This window comes from Malaya genurostris, chromosome 1, assembly GCF_030247185.1.
Source record: "Malaya genurostris strain Urasoe2022 chromosome 1, Malgen_1.1, whole genome shotgun sequence".
NCBI classification, from domain to species: domain Eukaryota; kingdom Metazoa; phylum Arthropoda; class Insecta; order Diptera; family Culicidae; genus Malaya; species Malaya genurostris.
The window spans coordinates 33,831,549-33,846,843 of NC_080570.1; the positions used below are offsets into that span (position 1 = coordinate 33,831,549).

Below are 15,295 nucleotides of genomic sequence, written 5' to 3' on the forward strand. Positions count from 1 at the left end.
TTGAAGGATTACTGATAGGTAGTTGTCTACCCGTCACGATAGCGTAACTGTCACCAGAAGAAGATGACGGGTCAGAAGACGTACCAGGTTTTTGTTTATTTACATTCGAAGAAAAAAAGTGCGGTGCAAACGACTGTTCAACACCGACTGAACAAGTAACCTAATGATTTTGTATATTCCCTCGTTAAATACAACAAGCTGGATTGCCTCTGAGATGGAGTTTCCTCACCCGACCAAGGCAGCTGTTAAACAACAGGCACCAAATTACTACGATGACATTTAGTAAAGCAATATTCATTTGTATTCGGAAAAATTTACAGATTCGCTCAATATTAAAATCATAAAATTTCATAAGACGCATCCTATCTTCATGAAAGACCATAGATTTAATTTCTAAATCTAATAGATTAAAACATAAAAACACCACGCGATGAACCAGAATAACTTTTATGTCCAATTGCTGCCACCTCAATAAGAAAAAGCACCATTACTAAAACGTATTTAATTATCACTCCGATTTCGCCAGTGAAAATAAAAAGCAAATCATCCCAACATAAAAATTAGTATCGATTTCAATTCCCCGGACTGTTCCAGAATCACTTTTTATTTTATTTTTTTCATTCGAGACCGATTTTCCACTCGATTAGTGCGCAAACCCCCACCGGATCGATCTCCGCTGGGAAAGAAGGAAGAGCACATGGCGCCAAATTCCATTCGAATGAAATTTGATGAAGCGCTTTCAAATCGTCATTAATAATGGCTGCACTAGATTTATGACCATCGATCGACGGTTCCACGTTCCACGTCGGCCGTGTTAAGGACAAAAAAAAACCCTCAGAACCGAGGGAGACGCAGGAGAGCAAGAGATAGAAACAGGATCAATTTACATAATAATAGAAATTTTTACTGATTCCAATTCACTTCGCGGTAGAAGCCACCATCGGGGTTCCCCCTTTGTTCGATGAATCAAGTCCGTCCGTTGGCCAGTGCGAGAACAGCTTCAGCTTGAATCGTTCCAGTGAATTGACCGAATGCTTTTGTTTGTTTGCGTGTGTGTGTAATGGCAGTGATGGCGTTACTTTGAGAGGCATTGGTTCGTTTGTTGCTGGATTGTTGAACAATTATTGTGTTTTTGATGGAAGGTTTGAAGGTTATGTTCGATGAACAAAAAAAACGACACCCCTCTCAGTCAGGCTTTATGATAGACGACTCTTCAACGGCCATTTGAAAATGAATCGAATTTCCGACTTATATAATATATCCCAGTCAGAGTTCCCATTGAATTAGTACCGAAATTCGAACCGGATTCCAATCAACGAATCCCGAAAATGGTTACCCAAATTATTTCATTATCGACTAAGCGAGGATTTGTCAAGCCTGGTACCTTTTCGGTCGCTCGGAATCGGGATTCCAATGTTGTTTGGTGTTGAATTTTTCCAGCATGCTGATGGGATACTTGGCAGGTAGCTCGTCGGATTTCGCCACCTGGTAGCTCGAAGGGATTTGGGATTTAATTAAATAAATTAATCTTTCCCGGTTTTGCTCGGTCGGTAGAAATACTAGGACAGATGTGAAATTTTTGTGACAACGATTTATAGTTTATTAAATTGTAGTCTCACCATTAGGCCGGACAGATAAACATTCCGTTGGAAAAAATTAAAAGTTATCGGAAACATTGTCAAAGACATCAAAATCATATTCCTACATATTGAAAAGTGAGTTGTGGAACATGATTTTTCACTCGACAAGAATCTACACACTGAGCTGAGTAAATAGTTGAGGTTTCTATGCCCGGTGAAAAATGAACGTCGACCCTAGTGTAAAATGGGCGGCCAATTCGTTTCCTGATGAAAACAAAGACTTGTCAAAAAAAGTACATTTGACATTTGATTTGAAGATTGGAAATTACCATAACATTGGAAAATATTTCAACTATGGTAAGTAAAATAAGCTAAATAATTCATCCGAGGGTTTTAAACCACATTTTTACTTACAGGATTCTCCAGAAGCTAAAAACGCTACGAGGAAGAACTAAGAATAATTGGAATGGATCCGTGTAAAGTCCGCACTTTCACACAAGAAGTTCCCATGAATGTGATCTTTGAATTTATATATAATTATATGGTAATCGAACCAAATCCATACACTGGCGCAGCTAAGGATAGTTTCAAAGGAATGCAGGCTAATTTGTGGTTCCAACAAGGATGGGTGAAATGTGTTAGTGGGAGAAAAATCAACGATATATTTGTTGTTCACGGCAAAGTACTACATTCGTTCAACCTACGTGCTAGTCCACTAAAACCGTGGATATTAATTCATCAAACCGGAAAAATTTTAGCAGCACATTGTGAATGTACCATTGGACTACTAGAAACTTGTTCGCACGTTGGAGCAACATTGTTTGCTCTTGAAGATATACAAAGAAAATTTCTCAACAAACAGGTATTTTAGTGTTTTGTTTCAGACAAGTAGCAGCCATGAATTTGTTTTGTTGCGTCGGTTCTTTCACATGTATAATTTGTAAAGAAGCAAAGGATCTTCATTAATACGCTCTAGAATGGCTATTCCATGCTTATAATCGTATGAAGTCATTAAGTGAACGGAAATTGTTGATAGATATAGTTTTTGAAAACATGGCAAATGACGATGATAAGTTGTTAAGAATACGCCAACTAACTACATCCCAAGCAGATGGAGCTCATTGGATAGTTTTCCGACGTGGTCGTATCACCGCCTCAGTGTTTAAAGAAGCCTGTCACACAAGTTTACAATCACCATCGATTTCATTAATCAAGAAAATCTGCTATGATAATGAAATCGTCCAGAACAGGGGTTCCCAAACTATTTTGGGTCATAGACCCCTTTACAAAAACTAACTTAGGCCTCAGACCCCCATTAAAAAATTCCTTAGAAATTCAATTTCTTGCTTTTTTAATATTGATGTAAAATGCCAATTTCTGCGGATGGTCAAATAAACACAACTTTTTTTAGCATGAATATTTCAAATAACAACTTATATAAAAAATAGGGGGTCGATTTCTAGACTCGTCGACCCCCATAGTCAATTTTCGTTAACGTCGACCCCCGCACAAAGGATATCGACCCCAAGGGGTCTATATCGACCACTTTGGGAACCCCTGGTCCAGAAGATAGCCGCTATTCAATATGGAAAGAAAAACGAAGCTCGTGCTTATGAAAAGCTGTTTGCGAGTGTATTTCAGTGTCACACAAACACCGTTAAAAAGAACTGGTCTCTCAGTCGGTGTTGAACAGTCGTTCGCACCGCACGCGTATAGCTCTTGGCTCCTGGAATTTTTTTCTGGCTACCTAGAGTTTCATTGATTCAAGGCTTCAGTCTTTTTCAAGGCTACCTGAATCACTAACTAAGTGACTAAGTGATACAAAGAGTGATACTAGAGTGACTAAGAAATTAATCAGCCTTTTTTAAGGCTAGCTAGGAGTCTAATCGAAGACTAATTTAGCCTAGTTAATTTAATTTAAAATTTCATTAATTTCAAAAATGCCTGCGTCCAACCGGAAAGGCAACAAGCCTAAGGCTAAAAATAATTCAATACGGAATAAATCACAATCCGTTATTCAACATTTTTCTAATAACATTCACGATCTTATAGAATCTGAATGTAAAAATAAAAGACAACGGACGGATTTCCCTTCCGTTGATCCTATGCCGTCTAACAATATTTACGAGATTCTTCCTGAATCCGATTGTAGCGACATAGAAGAAAATTCTTCAAAAAATCCCAAAATAGACGCTTGTCGTTCTGGGAAGAAACATCAATCTATGCCACCAGTGACGGTGATGATTTCCGACTTCAAAGCATTCCGTACTGAGCTTTCTACTTTTCTCCCGGAAGTAAAAGTCTCATTTCAAATCGGACGAAGAGGAGAATGTCGAGTCTTGGTGGATGGATTGGAAGATTACGAACGTCTTATTCGATATTTGTCCGAGAAACTTCATAAATTTTATTCATATGATATAAAATCAGACAGACCCTTCAAGGCTGTCTTGAAAGGATTATCAAATGATCAAAGTATTGATGAAATTAAAAATGAAATAAAAGAATTGCTTGGTTTTGCCCCTTCCCAAGTAATACTTATGAAAAAAAGAGCGAATGGTACTTCTAAACCACGCTCTGGAATTTCCCATGAACTTTACCTAATACACTTCAATCGAAGTGATGTAAACAATTTGAAAACTTTAGAAAAAGTACGTTTCATTTCCCACATTAAAATTCATTGGGAACATTATAAACGGCATAATCGTATTGCAAACTTAACGCAATGTCGTCGTTGCCAAGGCTTCGGCCATGGAACCAAAAATTGTCATATGGATATACGGTGTTTGAATTGTGGTAAATCGCATTCGAAAGACGTTTGTCCAATGAATGAAACCACTGATAAATTTTTATGTTCAAATTGCAATGGAAATCATAAATCCAATTATTTGAAATGTCCTGTCAGGGAAAAAATTTTAAACGCTCGTTCGCTTAGACAACAAGTCAAATCAACGACCTTAAATTTACAGAACATACCTGAAAATTCTTCTAAGGCACCTGCCAATTCGTCTTCTAACGAAAACAATTTATTGACAGGTAGATCGACCTCGTCATCATCTTCTTCTAATGTCAGTTATGCTGGTATATTAGGTAGAAATCTATCTCCTATTTCTTCTAATGTAAATAATCAAAACACAGGACCGCCTTGCAGTTCTTCTTCTAACGAAAACAATTTATTAATAGGTGGACCGGCCAAATCATCTTCTTCTAATGGCAGTCTACCTACAAATATTCCTTCAATGCCATTCGCTTCTTTAAATGAAGTCGATTTAGGCGATATAACTGAAAATAAAATGATATACCTACAAGATCAACTTTTTCAAATGATCATCCAAATGAATTCGACTTCATCACTTTTTGAAGCATTTCAAATCGGATGGAAATTTGCAAATAATATTATAATGAATTTAAAATTTAACAGTGATGTTAAATAATTATTTGAATATTTTAAATTGGAATGCTCGATCTTTGAAATCGAGTGAAGATGAATTTTATAATTTTTTCAAAGTTCACAAAATTCATATTGCCATTGTGACAGAAACTTTTCTTAAACCAAATGTAAAATTGAAAAGTAATCCACATTATGTGGTTCATCGATTTGACAGGTTTACTGGAATTGGTGGTGGAGTTGCCATTTTTGTCCAACGGCAAATTAAACATCGAATTTTACCTTCTTTCAATACTAAAGTTATTGAAAGCTTGGGAATCGAAGTTGAAACCATTCATGGAATTTATTTCATCGCTGGAGCATATTTGCCATTCCAATGCACCGGCGATCAATTAAATTTCTTTAAAGGCGATTTGCAAAAACTTACAAGATATCGATCGAAATTTTTCGTAATAGGGGACTTAAATGCTAAGCATGTCCAGTGGAATTGTAGGCAAAATAACAGTAATGGTAAAATACTTCATAATCAACTCTCAGCTGGTTACTTTACAGTTCTTCATCCCAGTAATCCTACTTGTTTCTCTTCCGTGAAAAACCCGTCTACAATTGATCTGGTTCTAACATATCAAAGTCACATTTGTAGTGAACCGATTACTCATGCTGATTTTGACTCAGATCATCTTCCTGTAACATTCAGACTTTCCAACGAAGCTATAATTAATCCAATTAGTTCTATTTTCAACTATCATAGAGCTAATTGGTTGGATTACAGATCTCACATTGAAAATCATGTGGATCATGAAACTATTTTGGAAAATTCTGCGGACATCGACACAGCAATTGATAATTTGAATCATTATATTATCGAAGCTAGAAATCTTTCAGTTCCCAAAGCTCAAACTAAATTAAATTCTCCTATCATCGATGACAATCTTCAACTGCTCATTCGGTTGAAGAATGTTCGTCGACGACAATATCAACGTTCTCGTGATCCTGCTATGAAAAACATAGTTAAGGATTTACAAAAAGAAATTAAACATAGATTTACTCTTTTGCGAAATGAAAATTTCGCTAAAGAAGTTGAACAAATTAAACCATATTCTAAACCTTTCTGGAAACTTTCTAAGGTTCTTAAGAAACCTCAGAAACCAATTCCTGCTCTCAAGGAAGGAAATCAAATACTTCTTACAAATGGTGAAAAAGCTCAAAAGCTAGCTCAGCAGTTCGAGAGTGTCCACAATTTTAATTTAAACGTTGTGAGTCCTATTGAAAATGAAGTCTCACTGAAGTATGATCATATTTCAACCCAAGTGTTATCACACGATGACATTATTGAGACGAATTTTGATGAAATTAAATCAATTATTAGGAAACTCAAAAACATGAAGGCTCCTGGTAATGATGGAATTTTTAATATTCTTATTAAAAATCTTCCCGATGTTGCCTTGAGACTCCTGGTTAAAATTTTCAACAAGTGTTTTTCATTAGCTTACTTCCCAAAAAGATGGAAAAACGCTAAAGTAATTCCTATCCTAAAACCTGATAAAAACCCAGCAGAAACATCAAGTTATCGCCCAATTAGCTTACTTTCTTCTATCAGTAAACTTTTTGAAAAAATTATCTTGTTAAGAATGATGACTCATATAAATGAGAATTCAATTTTTTTACCAGAGCAGTTTGGATTTCGTCATGAACATTCAACTACTCATCAACTTGTCAGAGTAACGAACATGATAAAATCAAATAAATCTTCTGGGTTATCCACTGGAGTTGCTCTTCTAGACATAGAAAAAGCATTCGACAGTGTTTGGCACAAAGGTTTAATAGCAAAAATGTCTGATTTCCAGTTTCCTATTTATTTGATCAAAATGATTCAAAATTATTTAACTGATCGTACTCTTCAGGTTAGCTATCAGAATTGTAAATCTGAATTGCTACCCGTACGAGCCGGTGTTCCGCAGGGTTCGAGTGTAGCTCCAATCTTGTATAATATTTTCACTTCTGATCTTCCAAATCTACCCGTTGGTTGTCAGAAATCGCTATTCTGTGACGACACAAGTCTGTTAGCCACAGGTAGAAATCTAAGAGTGATCTGCAGTCGCCTACAAAGAAGTTTAAATATTTTCAGTGATTATCTGTCAAAATGGAAAATTAAACCAAATGCAGCAAAAACGCAATTAATTATCTTTCCTCACAAGCCAAGAGCTTCTTTTCTTAAACCAAACAATAATCACATTCTCAAATTGAATGACTTGGAATTGACATGGTCTGATCAAGCTAAATACTTAGGTTTAACGTATGACAAAAAACTCACTTTCATGGATCACATTGAAAGAATCCAGGCAAAGTGTAATAAATATATTAAATGTTTATACCCTCTTATAAACAGAAATTCTAAGCTCTGTCTAAAAAACAAACTGTTAATTTATAAACAAATTTTCAGACCAGCCATGCTTTATGCGGTACCAATTTGGTCAAGTTGTTGTTCCACCAGGAAGAAAACGCTTCAAAGGATTCAGAATAAAATTCTGAAAATGATTCTGAAGCGTCCTCCCTGGTTTAGTACAAATGAGTTACACAGACTCACAAATATAGAACCATTAGATGTAATGTCACATAATATTATAAGCAAATTCCGACAAAAATCGATGCAATCTTCAATTGAATCGATTCGCTCTCTGTATTAGTTAGTAAGTTAGTATATAAGTTCCTTTTCCCCATTACACAATACAAGTAGGTTTAGAATTTTCCCTACACAAAAATCTCAGAATTGCGGAAGCAAATGATGTCTTCATGGTAATAACCAAATCATATATATATATAACAGGGCTGAAAAGTCACCACTTGTGGCTGAACACCCAATTTAAATCTTAATAATTTAATTTTAACTCATATTCCAATAAATAGTTATTTAAAAAAAAAAAAAAAAAAAAAAAAAAAAAAAAAAAAAGAACTGGTCTCGTTATACCCACTGAGCACCCATATCTCGGTGCATCCCCTGACGGGATAATTGAATGTGACTGTCATGGAACAATCGTGGTGGAAATTAAATGTCCAAACTCTGCGCGCAATGACGAAGATTTCACCGATACACTCCTTCATATGACTAATCCATTCATATTAATGAATGAAAGAGAAGAAATTGTGTTGAATTGCCGGCATAAATATTATTATCAGGTTTTGGCCCAAACTCACATCGTAAATGCCAGTTACGCTTATTTTTACATTTGGTCCCCTAAGAAACAATACATTTTTGAAATCAAAAGGAATGACGAATTCTGGAGCACCTGTCAAAATCGAACTATGTTATTCTTCAAATCTGTATTGCTCCCCGAGTTGTTATTTAAAGCATTTACAGAACCTACTGAATAGTGTGGAATAAACGTTTACAAAAATCATTATTTTCTCTTTTATTATTCTGAAAAGCCATAGAAAATACATGCATTTTATTGAGGTACAATAGTTGGACATAGGTTCACAATTGCAGCAGCTATTTTTAAAATCTGATCAAGCACTAGTGTTTGACCATGCCACCGTTCTAACAACGTCATTGGGTATGTCAGTGTCAGTTAAAATTAACATTTTTTGCGTCAGTTAAAATTAACACTTTTTGTCGCAGTGAACCAATTAGTCTTTCGACATGAACACGGAGAACTGAAAGTTATTATTATTATTATATCGTTTATTTATCCCCGGTTTTAACCTAATTCTGGTCGTTCACCGAGTTATACTGAAAGTTCTTTTGAATCATAGGCATCCAAAGGTTGTAATTGTTTATTAGCTTTTTTAAATGCAGGAATACTCAGATTTTCTTCTTTTTGTCGTAAAAGATCTTCAATTAAAAATCCTCGATCCGCGAGAACAAAGTCTCCATCCTCAATGAAATCGAGAATTCCAGACATGACAGTTATTTGTTTATCAGATGTTCTTCCTCCAAATGCATCTGATATAAATGAGTAGCATCCATCTGGTGTTATTCCTGCAAGAACTTTGACTGTCTTATGTTGTTTGTAAAAACTATAAACATTTGCATTTGCAGTCATTTCTTGAGATCTTGGTGATTCGATTGGAATTTCGAAACAATCTAGAATAATAGTTACACGATCTTTATATTTGCGTCGAAATGAAGTTGGCATGTGTTTTTTTATTACATCACGTGGAGGCCAACAAACTAATCCGGCCACGAAAGTGTACATACAATGAATCGTGTGAAAAATTCTGTCCGATATTATGCTCTGATGGATGTTGTATATAAGACCCAGTGTGTGAAATGGTTCATTTAAACACAGTTTTCGAAGAGTCAGTATAAACATTTGTTCTTGCAGCTCTGGGTTATACACAGGTAAATCATGTTTCAAAGCCTCAAACAGCTGACGAAGAACAAAGCCACTATGAATTCCGGTGATATACCTGCAGAGTTTATCATCATTTTCCAAGGAACTCACACTGTATCTGGTACCCTGGTCAATAGCAGATAGTGTGTTAATTAGTTGTTGATTTTTGCGAAGAAGTTTTCTTTTTTCACATAACGTTTTCTTTAGATCCTTGTTTTCCTTGTTGGATTGTTTCAGCCAAGAATCTTCCGTTTGTGTACAAACATCCTTCAAGAATAACATTTGTGTGATATTTTCACATAAGGAAGCATCATTCAATTCGCCTAATCTATAGAAAATCAATGATCGTGAGTGTTCAATATGTTTATGAATTTTACCTTTTTTCTGTACCACATTCAGCAAAACGTTCACAAGACGCATTGTTTTCACTGTTGACAACTTCCGCAACCGAATGTGTACCGTGCCGTGATTCATAGTTTTGATTATTCGCCAGAATTTCTTGCGTTGGAATATGTTCATACTGGTAAGTTGAACCGATGAATGATCCATAGATATTTTCCGTTGTATACAAGATTTCATTGATGATTCCGGAAGTCTGAACAGTTTCTACAATCGAGTCTTCTGTAAAGTTCATCAGATCTGGAGACAAGCAACTCGTTGCAGCACAATCAACGTTTGTTTTGTTGAATAAATCAGATGGAACTTCATGAACAAATTGTGCAGAATTTTCGGAAAAATCCGTCGGTTCAGATGGTAGATTAATCGTTGGTACCCAATCTACATTTGTTATATCGCTTAAATGTGCTGGAGCTCCTCGGACAAAATGTGCACTTCCGTACCCGGATGGTACATTATTAATTTTGCAAGCCCGCATCCATCTATCTAAACGCTCCACAATAAGAGATTTATTGCGTTCACGGCAATATTTACGAACAGCTGGGAATGAGAAAAATCGATGCTTGCTGCTCATATTGTTTTTTCTACATAACTGGACGACACATACAATAGGCATTTTAAAATAATGTAGAAATGTATTACAATTACAAACAACAACTTTTAGATTTGTTTTGTTGATACAAGTGCATTTCCTGATGAAAACAAACTAATTTCAAAATGGCGAATGTACATTTGTGGTTGTAAGTGAGCTGTCAGAAAGCCTAATGTGAGAACATCAAAAAACTCAGATCAACCAAACCATACACGCTCTTTGAACATAACTCATGGTTTGAGTTGCGTTTACTCAAATTCATAAACTGGAACAATATGTCAAAATTTCATTGTGGATTTGAGTAAAATTTACTAAGGTCATGTCAGTTCTCTCGCTTTCGTTCATTCATTAGAGAAAGCGTTTTCAAACATTTGAGTGAAAAAAATACTTCTAGCAGTTCAGTGCGTTTTCTTTATCGGAATATTCTTATCGAGTTTAAGAATGCAAGAATACGCCGTTTTTCATTACCGTTTCTAGATCCGGCTTTTGAAATCATGAATCATCAATCATAGATGTAGTAATTTTGTGGTTTCAATTATGCTAAGTGAGAGATCCTACAGGGTCCGGCACTCGAAGTGTAACCAATTAAAAAGGCCATAAATTCTGTTTGGAAAATTACTTTTACTTAATTCAAAGTACAAAATGTGTAAAAATAATACAAAATTCAGAATCAATTCACTTTTGCTCGATATGACCACCTTTTGCCTTGACTATGGCCTTGAGACGGTCAAAAAACGAATCGCAAGCTGCCCGAATGTGACTTGCAGGTGTATTTTGGCCCACTCGCGGACAATAACTTTTTTCAGCGCCTCGAAACTGGTGTATCTTTTAGTTCGGACTTTGCTCTCCAAAATGGCCCAAAGAGAATAATCCATTGGATTCGCATCTGGTGAATTCGAGAGCCATTGTGTGGACGTGATGAAGTTCGGAACGTTGTTTTTCAGCCATTCTTGGTTCACTCGAGCTTTGTGAGACGGTGCCGAGTCCTGCTGAAACGTCCATGGTCTGCCACCGAAATGTTTGTCTGCCCACGGCTTCAAAGCAACCTCCAGAATACTTTCCCGATAATATGTCGCATTTACCTTGACGCCAGGCTCGATGAAAACGATTGGAGAGCGCCCATCTGCGGTTACAGCGGCCCAAACCATTATCTGTTGCGGGTGCTGCCTCCTGGTGGCCAATCGATGACTCAAATTCTAGTATGAACGGTCGGTCAAGTAAACCCTATCGTTTTGAGAGTTTACGAATTGCTCAATTCGAAAAATTTTCTCGTCAGAAAATACAATGTTCGGAAATTGACCGCTTTCGGCCAAACGAAGCAACTCCTTCGCTCTCTCAAGTCATCAAGTCAAGGCAAAAGGTGGTCATATCGAGCAAAAGTGAATTGATTCTGAATTTTGTATTATTTTTACACATTTTGTACTTTGAATTAAGTAAAAGTAATTTTCCAAACTGAATTTATGGCCTTTTTAATTGGTTACACTTCGAGTGCCGGACCCTGTACATAAGGATATAAAAATCGTTCAATTTTGACTCCAATGCGGTTAAATTTAACGGTTTTCAATCACTTTTTTGCCCTTCCTATTAAAAAAAAAGAAAAATCATTTTAGTTAGAAAATCATTTTATATAAACATTAACGAAAAAGAATTTATTTATTTTGAGTGCAAAAAACTCAAATTTCGAAAAAAATATTTCTTATTTTGAGTAAAATATACTCAAAATTTGACAGCTACGTCCCTTACTCAAACATGCTTAGATAAGTGGTAACTCAAGTTCAGAGTACGTTCACTTTTTAATAAATTTGAGTGGTGTGTCACTCAATTTTTAATTATGTTCAACGGGAGTGTATTACGGCCACTAGCAGCAGTGTTGCTAAATATATTTTTAATAATACGTCAGTGCTCGCGTTTGACATTGTATCGGATTTCCTTCAATAACTTTTTCTACGCACGTTTTGCAGTTCTCGAACGATTTGTATCGATATATTTCTCATATTACTTATAGTTTCAAAAATATCACCAGTAGATTCTTTCAAGAAATTTTTTGCGAATTGACCTTTCCAATTTGTAAAAAGTTATGTCAAGTTAATAAGATTTTTCTTTATTTTGCATCGTCGCACTAATTGGCTCAAGTGGCACGTTCCCTTTGTTATTTGGAGATTTGTGCCTTGCCCTCCCAAGTAACAATTCGAATGCCTTATGGTTTTGATTATAATTTATAGGAGTTTTGCAATTGATTTTCCAATCACTACCTGTTTTATGACAAATATAATAAGTGTCTCTTTTGACAAGTAATATCATAGTTTTTAAAGCTTCTGTAAAACCCTTTACCTAGACTAACAACTGGGCTATACATAAAACATTTTTTACTAGAATAAAACCATGCAAACACTCTTAATATTGCTTTCAAACATTTTCTTTAAATCATTGTTTTCAGTTAAATTCTTTCATAAATCTAGTTTTGTGTGTGCGTGTTCATTGGATGACAGTTTCACTCAGAGCAAATTTGAGAATTCTAAAGTACATTTACGACACATTTGTTGTGGGCTATTTGATTTATTGCTTCTTAGTTGCAGAGTAATTTACATTAAAGAAAATTTCATGACCGCCGTTATGAGGTTTTTTGCCGTAGCCTTTATTGACATCGAATAAACTTAAAAATGCAAAAACGAGGAAATATGATGGAAATATGTTGCTCGTAATGCTTGTTGGTTCCAAAATTTTCTTCAATTTGGAGTTTTAACGCAAGTTTATGCTGACTCTTCATTTTGCTTTATAAACCTTATGAAGAATGGCAGGAACATGCTCTTATAGAGGTTTTCAGTAGGCTTTCGTGGAGTTTAAAGTTTTAATGCAAGATTTATTATGAAACATTGGAGACAGCTACAAGTATTTATTAATATTAAAAATGTTACTTGAGCTGACTTCTCATCTTTTTTTCTGATCGGAAGGGAAGGAAAATAAAATCATGAAAGTAATATGTGAAGTGGGTGAGGTGGAAAAACAGCATAAAACAGAAAAGGATGCTGAACGATCTGCAGGTGCCAAATTGTATATTTAATAAAAAAAAAACTTCAACCCCTGCGAGGATTTAGAGATTTTACAACAACAACACCATTCTGCTTTTCTGGAAGACTGCAGCACGATTTGCAATATGTTTGGACAGAAATAAATTCAGCACCCGATAAGGGATGCCAAACAATCTGTCTAAAATCTTTTAGAGTGGAAACAGAAGGGATTCATTCACTCCAGGAAGAACGATGAACTCTGCTGACTATTGCTCCTTACCATATTGGGTTAGAAACGAAAGGAATATCATTTAATTTTAGCTCACCATACACCATATATGGAGAACCAAAAACCCGGATCCGTAGTTGCGTCATTGCGGACTATTAAACATTAGACGACCTTAATCGCATTCACACAAATCACACGTATAATACTCAGCACGATGTGATAGTTAAGTTTGAAATGTCCAGTCATAGCTCTGACTGGAATCCTGCAATGATGCTTGGAAAAAAGTACGGGTGTGTAGTGTCAGAGACATAACTGGATGTCGTGAATACGAATAAAACTGACACGATTTCTTTACACTTTCGAATTCGAGTTGATAGTTGATCGATTGTGTGAAGATATGTGCCTGACTACCTCAAAATCGTCGTCATTGCGCGAAAAACCCAAGCAAAAGTAAAGAGTTTTCTGCGTTGTTTAAAAATTTTCAGAAATCTTGATTTTTGATTTGTTTCTGGTTATCTCACACTGTTCAAAATATTATCCTAAATTCCTGATCATATTTTTGATGAAATAGTGAAAGAATTATGTTGCTGCCATAAATACAAGTCGAGATATTCACGATTAAGTTCTACCCATTCTTCCATATGGCTAATTTTGAAAAGGCGCCCCATAGTAAAGTAAGTCGTATTCACGACAAAAAAGAGCCTATTTGAAGGATTCTGGAATTAGGAACTAGACCTGAATTCAAAAACTAAATTCAGAACTTAGAACAGACTCAGAATTCAGTTGGATTTTAGTTCTAGAACTACAATTTGGAAACTGAAATCAGTTCCGGAATCTTTTTTTCCAAAATCCAGTTCAGCACACAGGCTAAGAATTCTAAAACCATATTCCGGAACTAAGCTCTGAAAATTGAAGACGATTTTTCGCCACGACCATCAAATATAGCGTAAAGCAATAATTCGCATAATTCTTTGAGAGTATTATCATGGTTCTAAAAAGAACTGAATAGAAGAATTCTAGAATAAGGAACTGGACCTGAGTTCAAGAACTAAATTTAGAACCAATAACAGACTCAGAGATCAGTTGCATTCCTAAAACTATAATTTCGAAGCTGAAATTAGTTCCAGAATATAGTTCCAGAATCCAGTTTCAGCATACCAGTGAGGCTTTATACCACGCAAAAGGCCTGCTTTCATTGACGGCTGCTCCACCTGACGATTGAAGTCCAAATAAGAGCACGACCTGAGCGTTTGAGGTTTGGCACCACGCAAAAGGTGCACTCTCCGAAGCTGCTGGTCCCACGACGTTCCATCATGCAGGTTCTGAGTTCTGAAAATGGATTCTGTAACTTAATTCAGGAATTCAATTATGAAACTAAATTCAGGTTTAGAAACTCTGGTTCCTAGTTCAGATCTAATATTATGCTCCAGAATCCAGATCTAAAAATCATTTCCAGAGTTTTGTTCTGTAATTCTGAAGTTGAAATCCTAAATCGGAACTCTGGATTCAAATTCCGACTATATTCTGTTCCAAAATATAGTCAAGAAACCAGTTTCACAATCTAGAATCTAGGATTCAGTTCCAGCTGAATTGTGAAACTAAATTCTAAACCTGAAACCAGAATCCAGCTCCGAAATTCAGTTTTAGGATTTTGTTCCAGAATCCAAACCAAAGTTCAATTTCTGAATCCAGATCGAGTATTCAGAAGCTGAATTCGCGTAAAAGGTTTTTTTTCAATTCCGTTCGATTTTAGAGTAAATAACACAAAAGC

The 15,295-nt window shown here is 35.7% G+C and overlaps 1 protein-coding gene across 1 annotated transcript in view; it reads left to right on the top strand.

Annotated features, from left to right (window-relative positions):
* Positions 1–2,175: 2,175 nt before the first annotated feature.
* LOC131425609 (uncharacterized) overlaps positions 2,176–15,295 on the top strand; it is a 43,413-nt gene continuing 30,293 nt past the window's right edge. Inside the window, exons 1-4 of the mRNA XM_058587636.1 lie at positions 2,176–2,442; positions 2,589–2,819; positions 3,150–3,262; positions 7,917–8,163. Coding sequence (XP_058443619.1) covers positions 2,176–2,442; positions 2,589–2,819; positions 3,150–3,262; positions 7,917–8,163 — 858 coding nt within the window. The remainder of the gene's footprint in view (positions 2,443–2,588; positions 2,820–3,149; positions 3,263–7,916; positions 8,164–15,295) is intronic.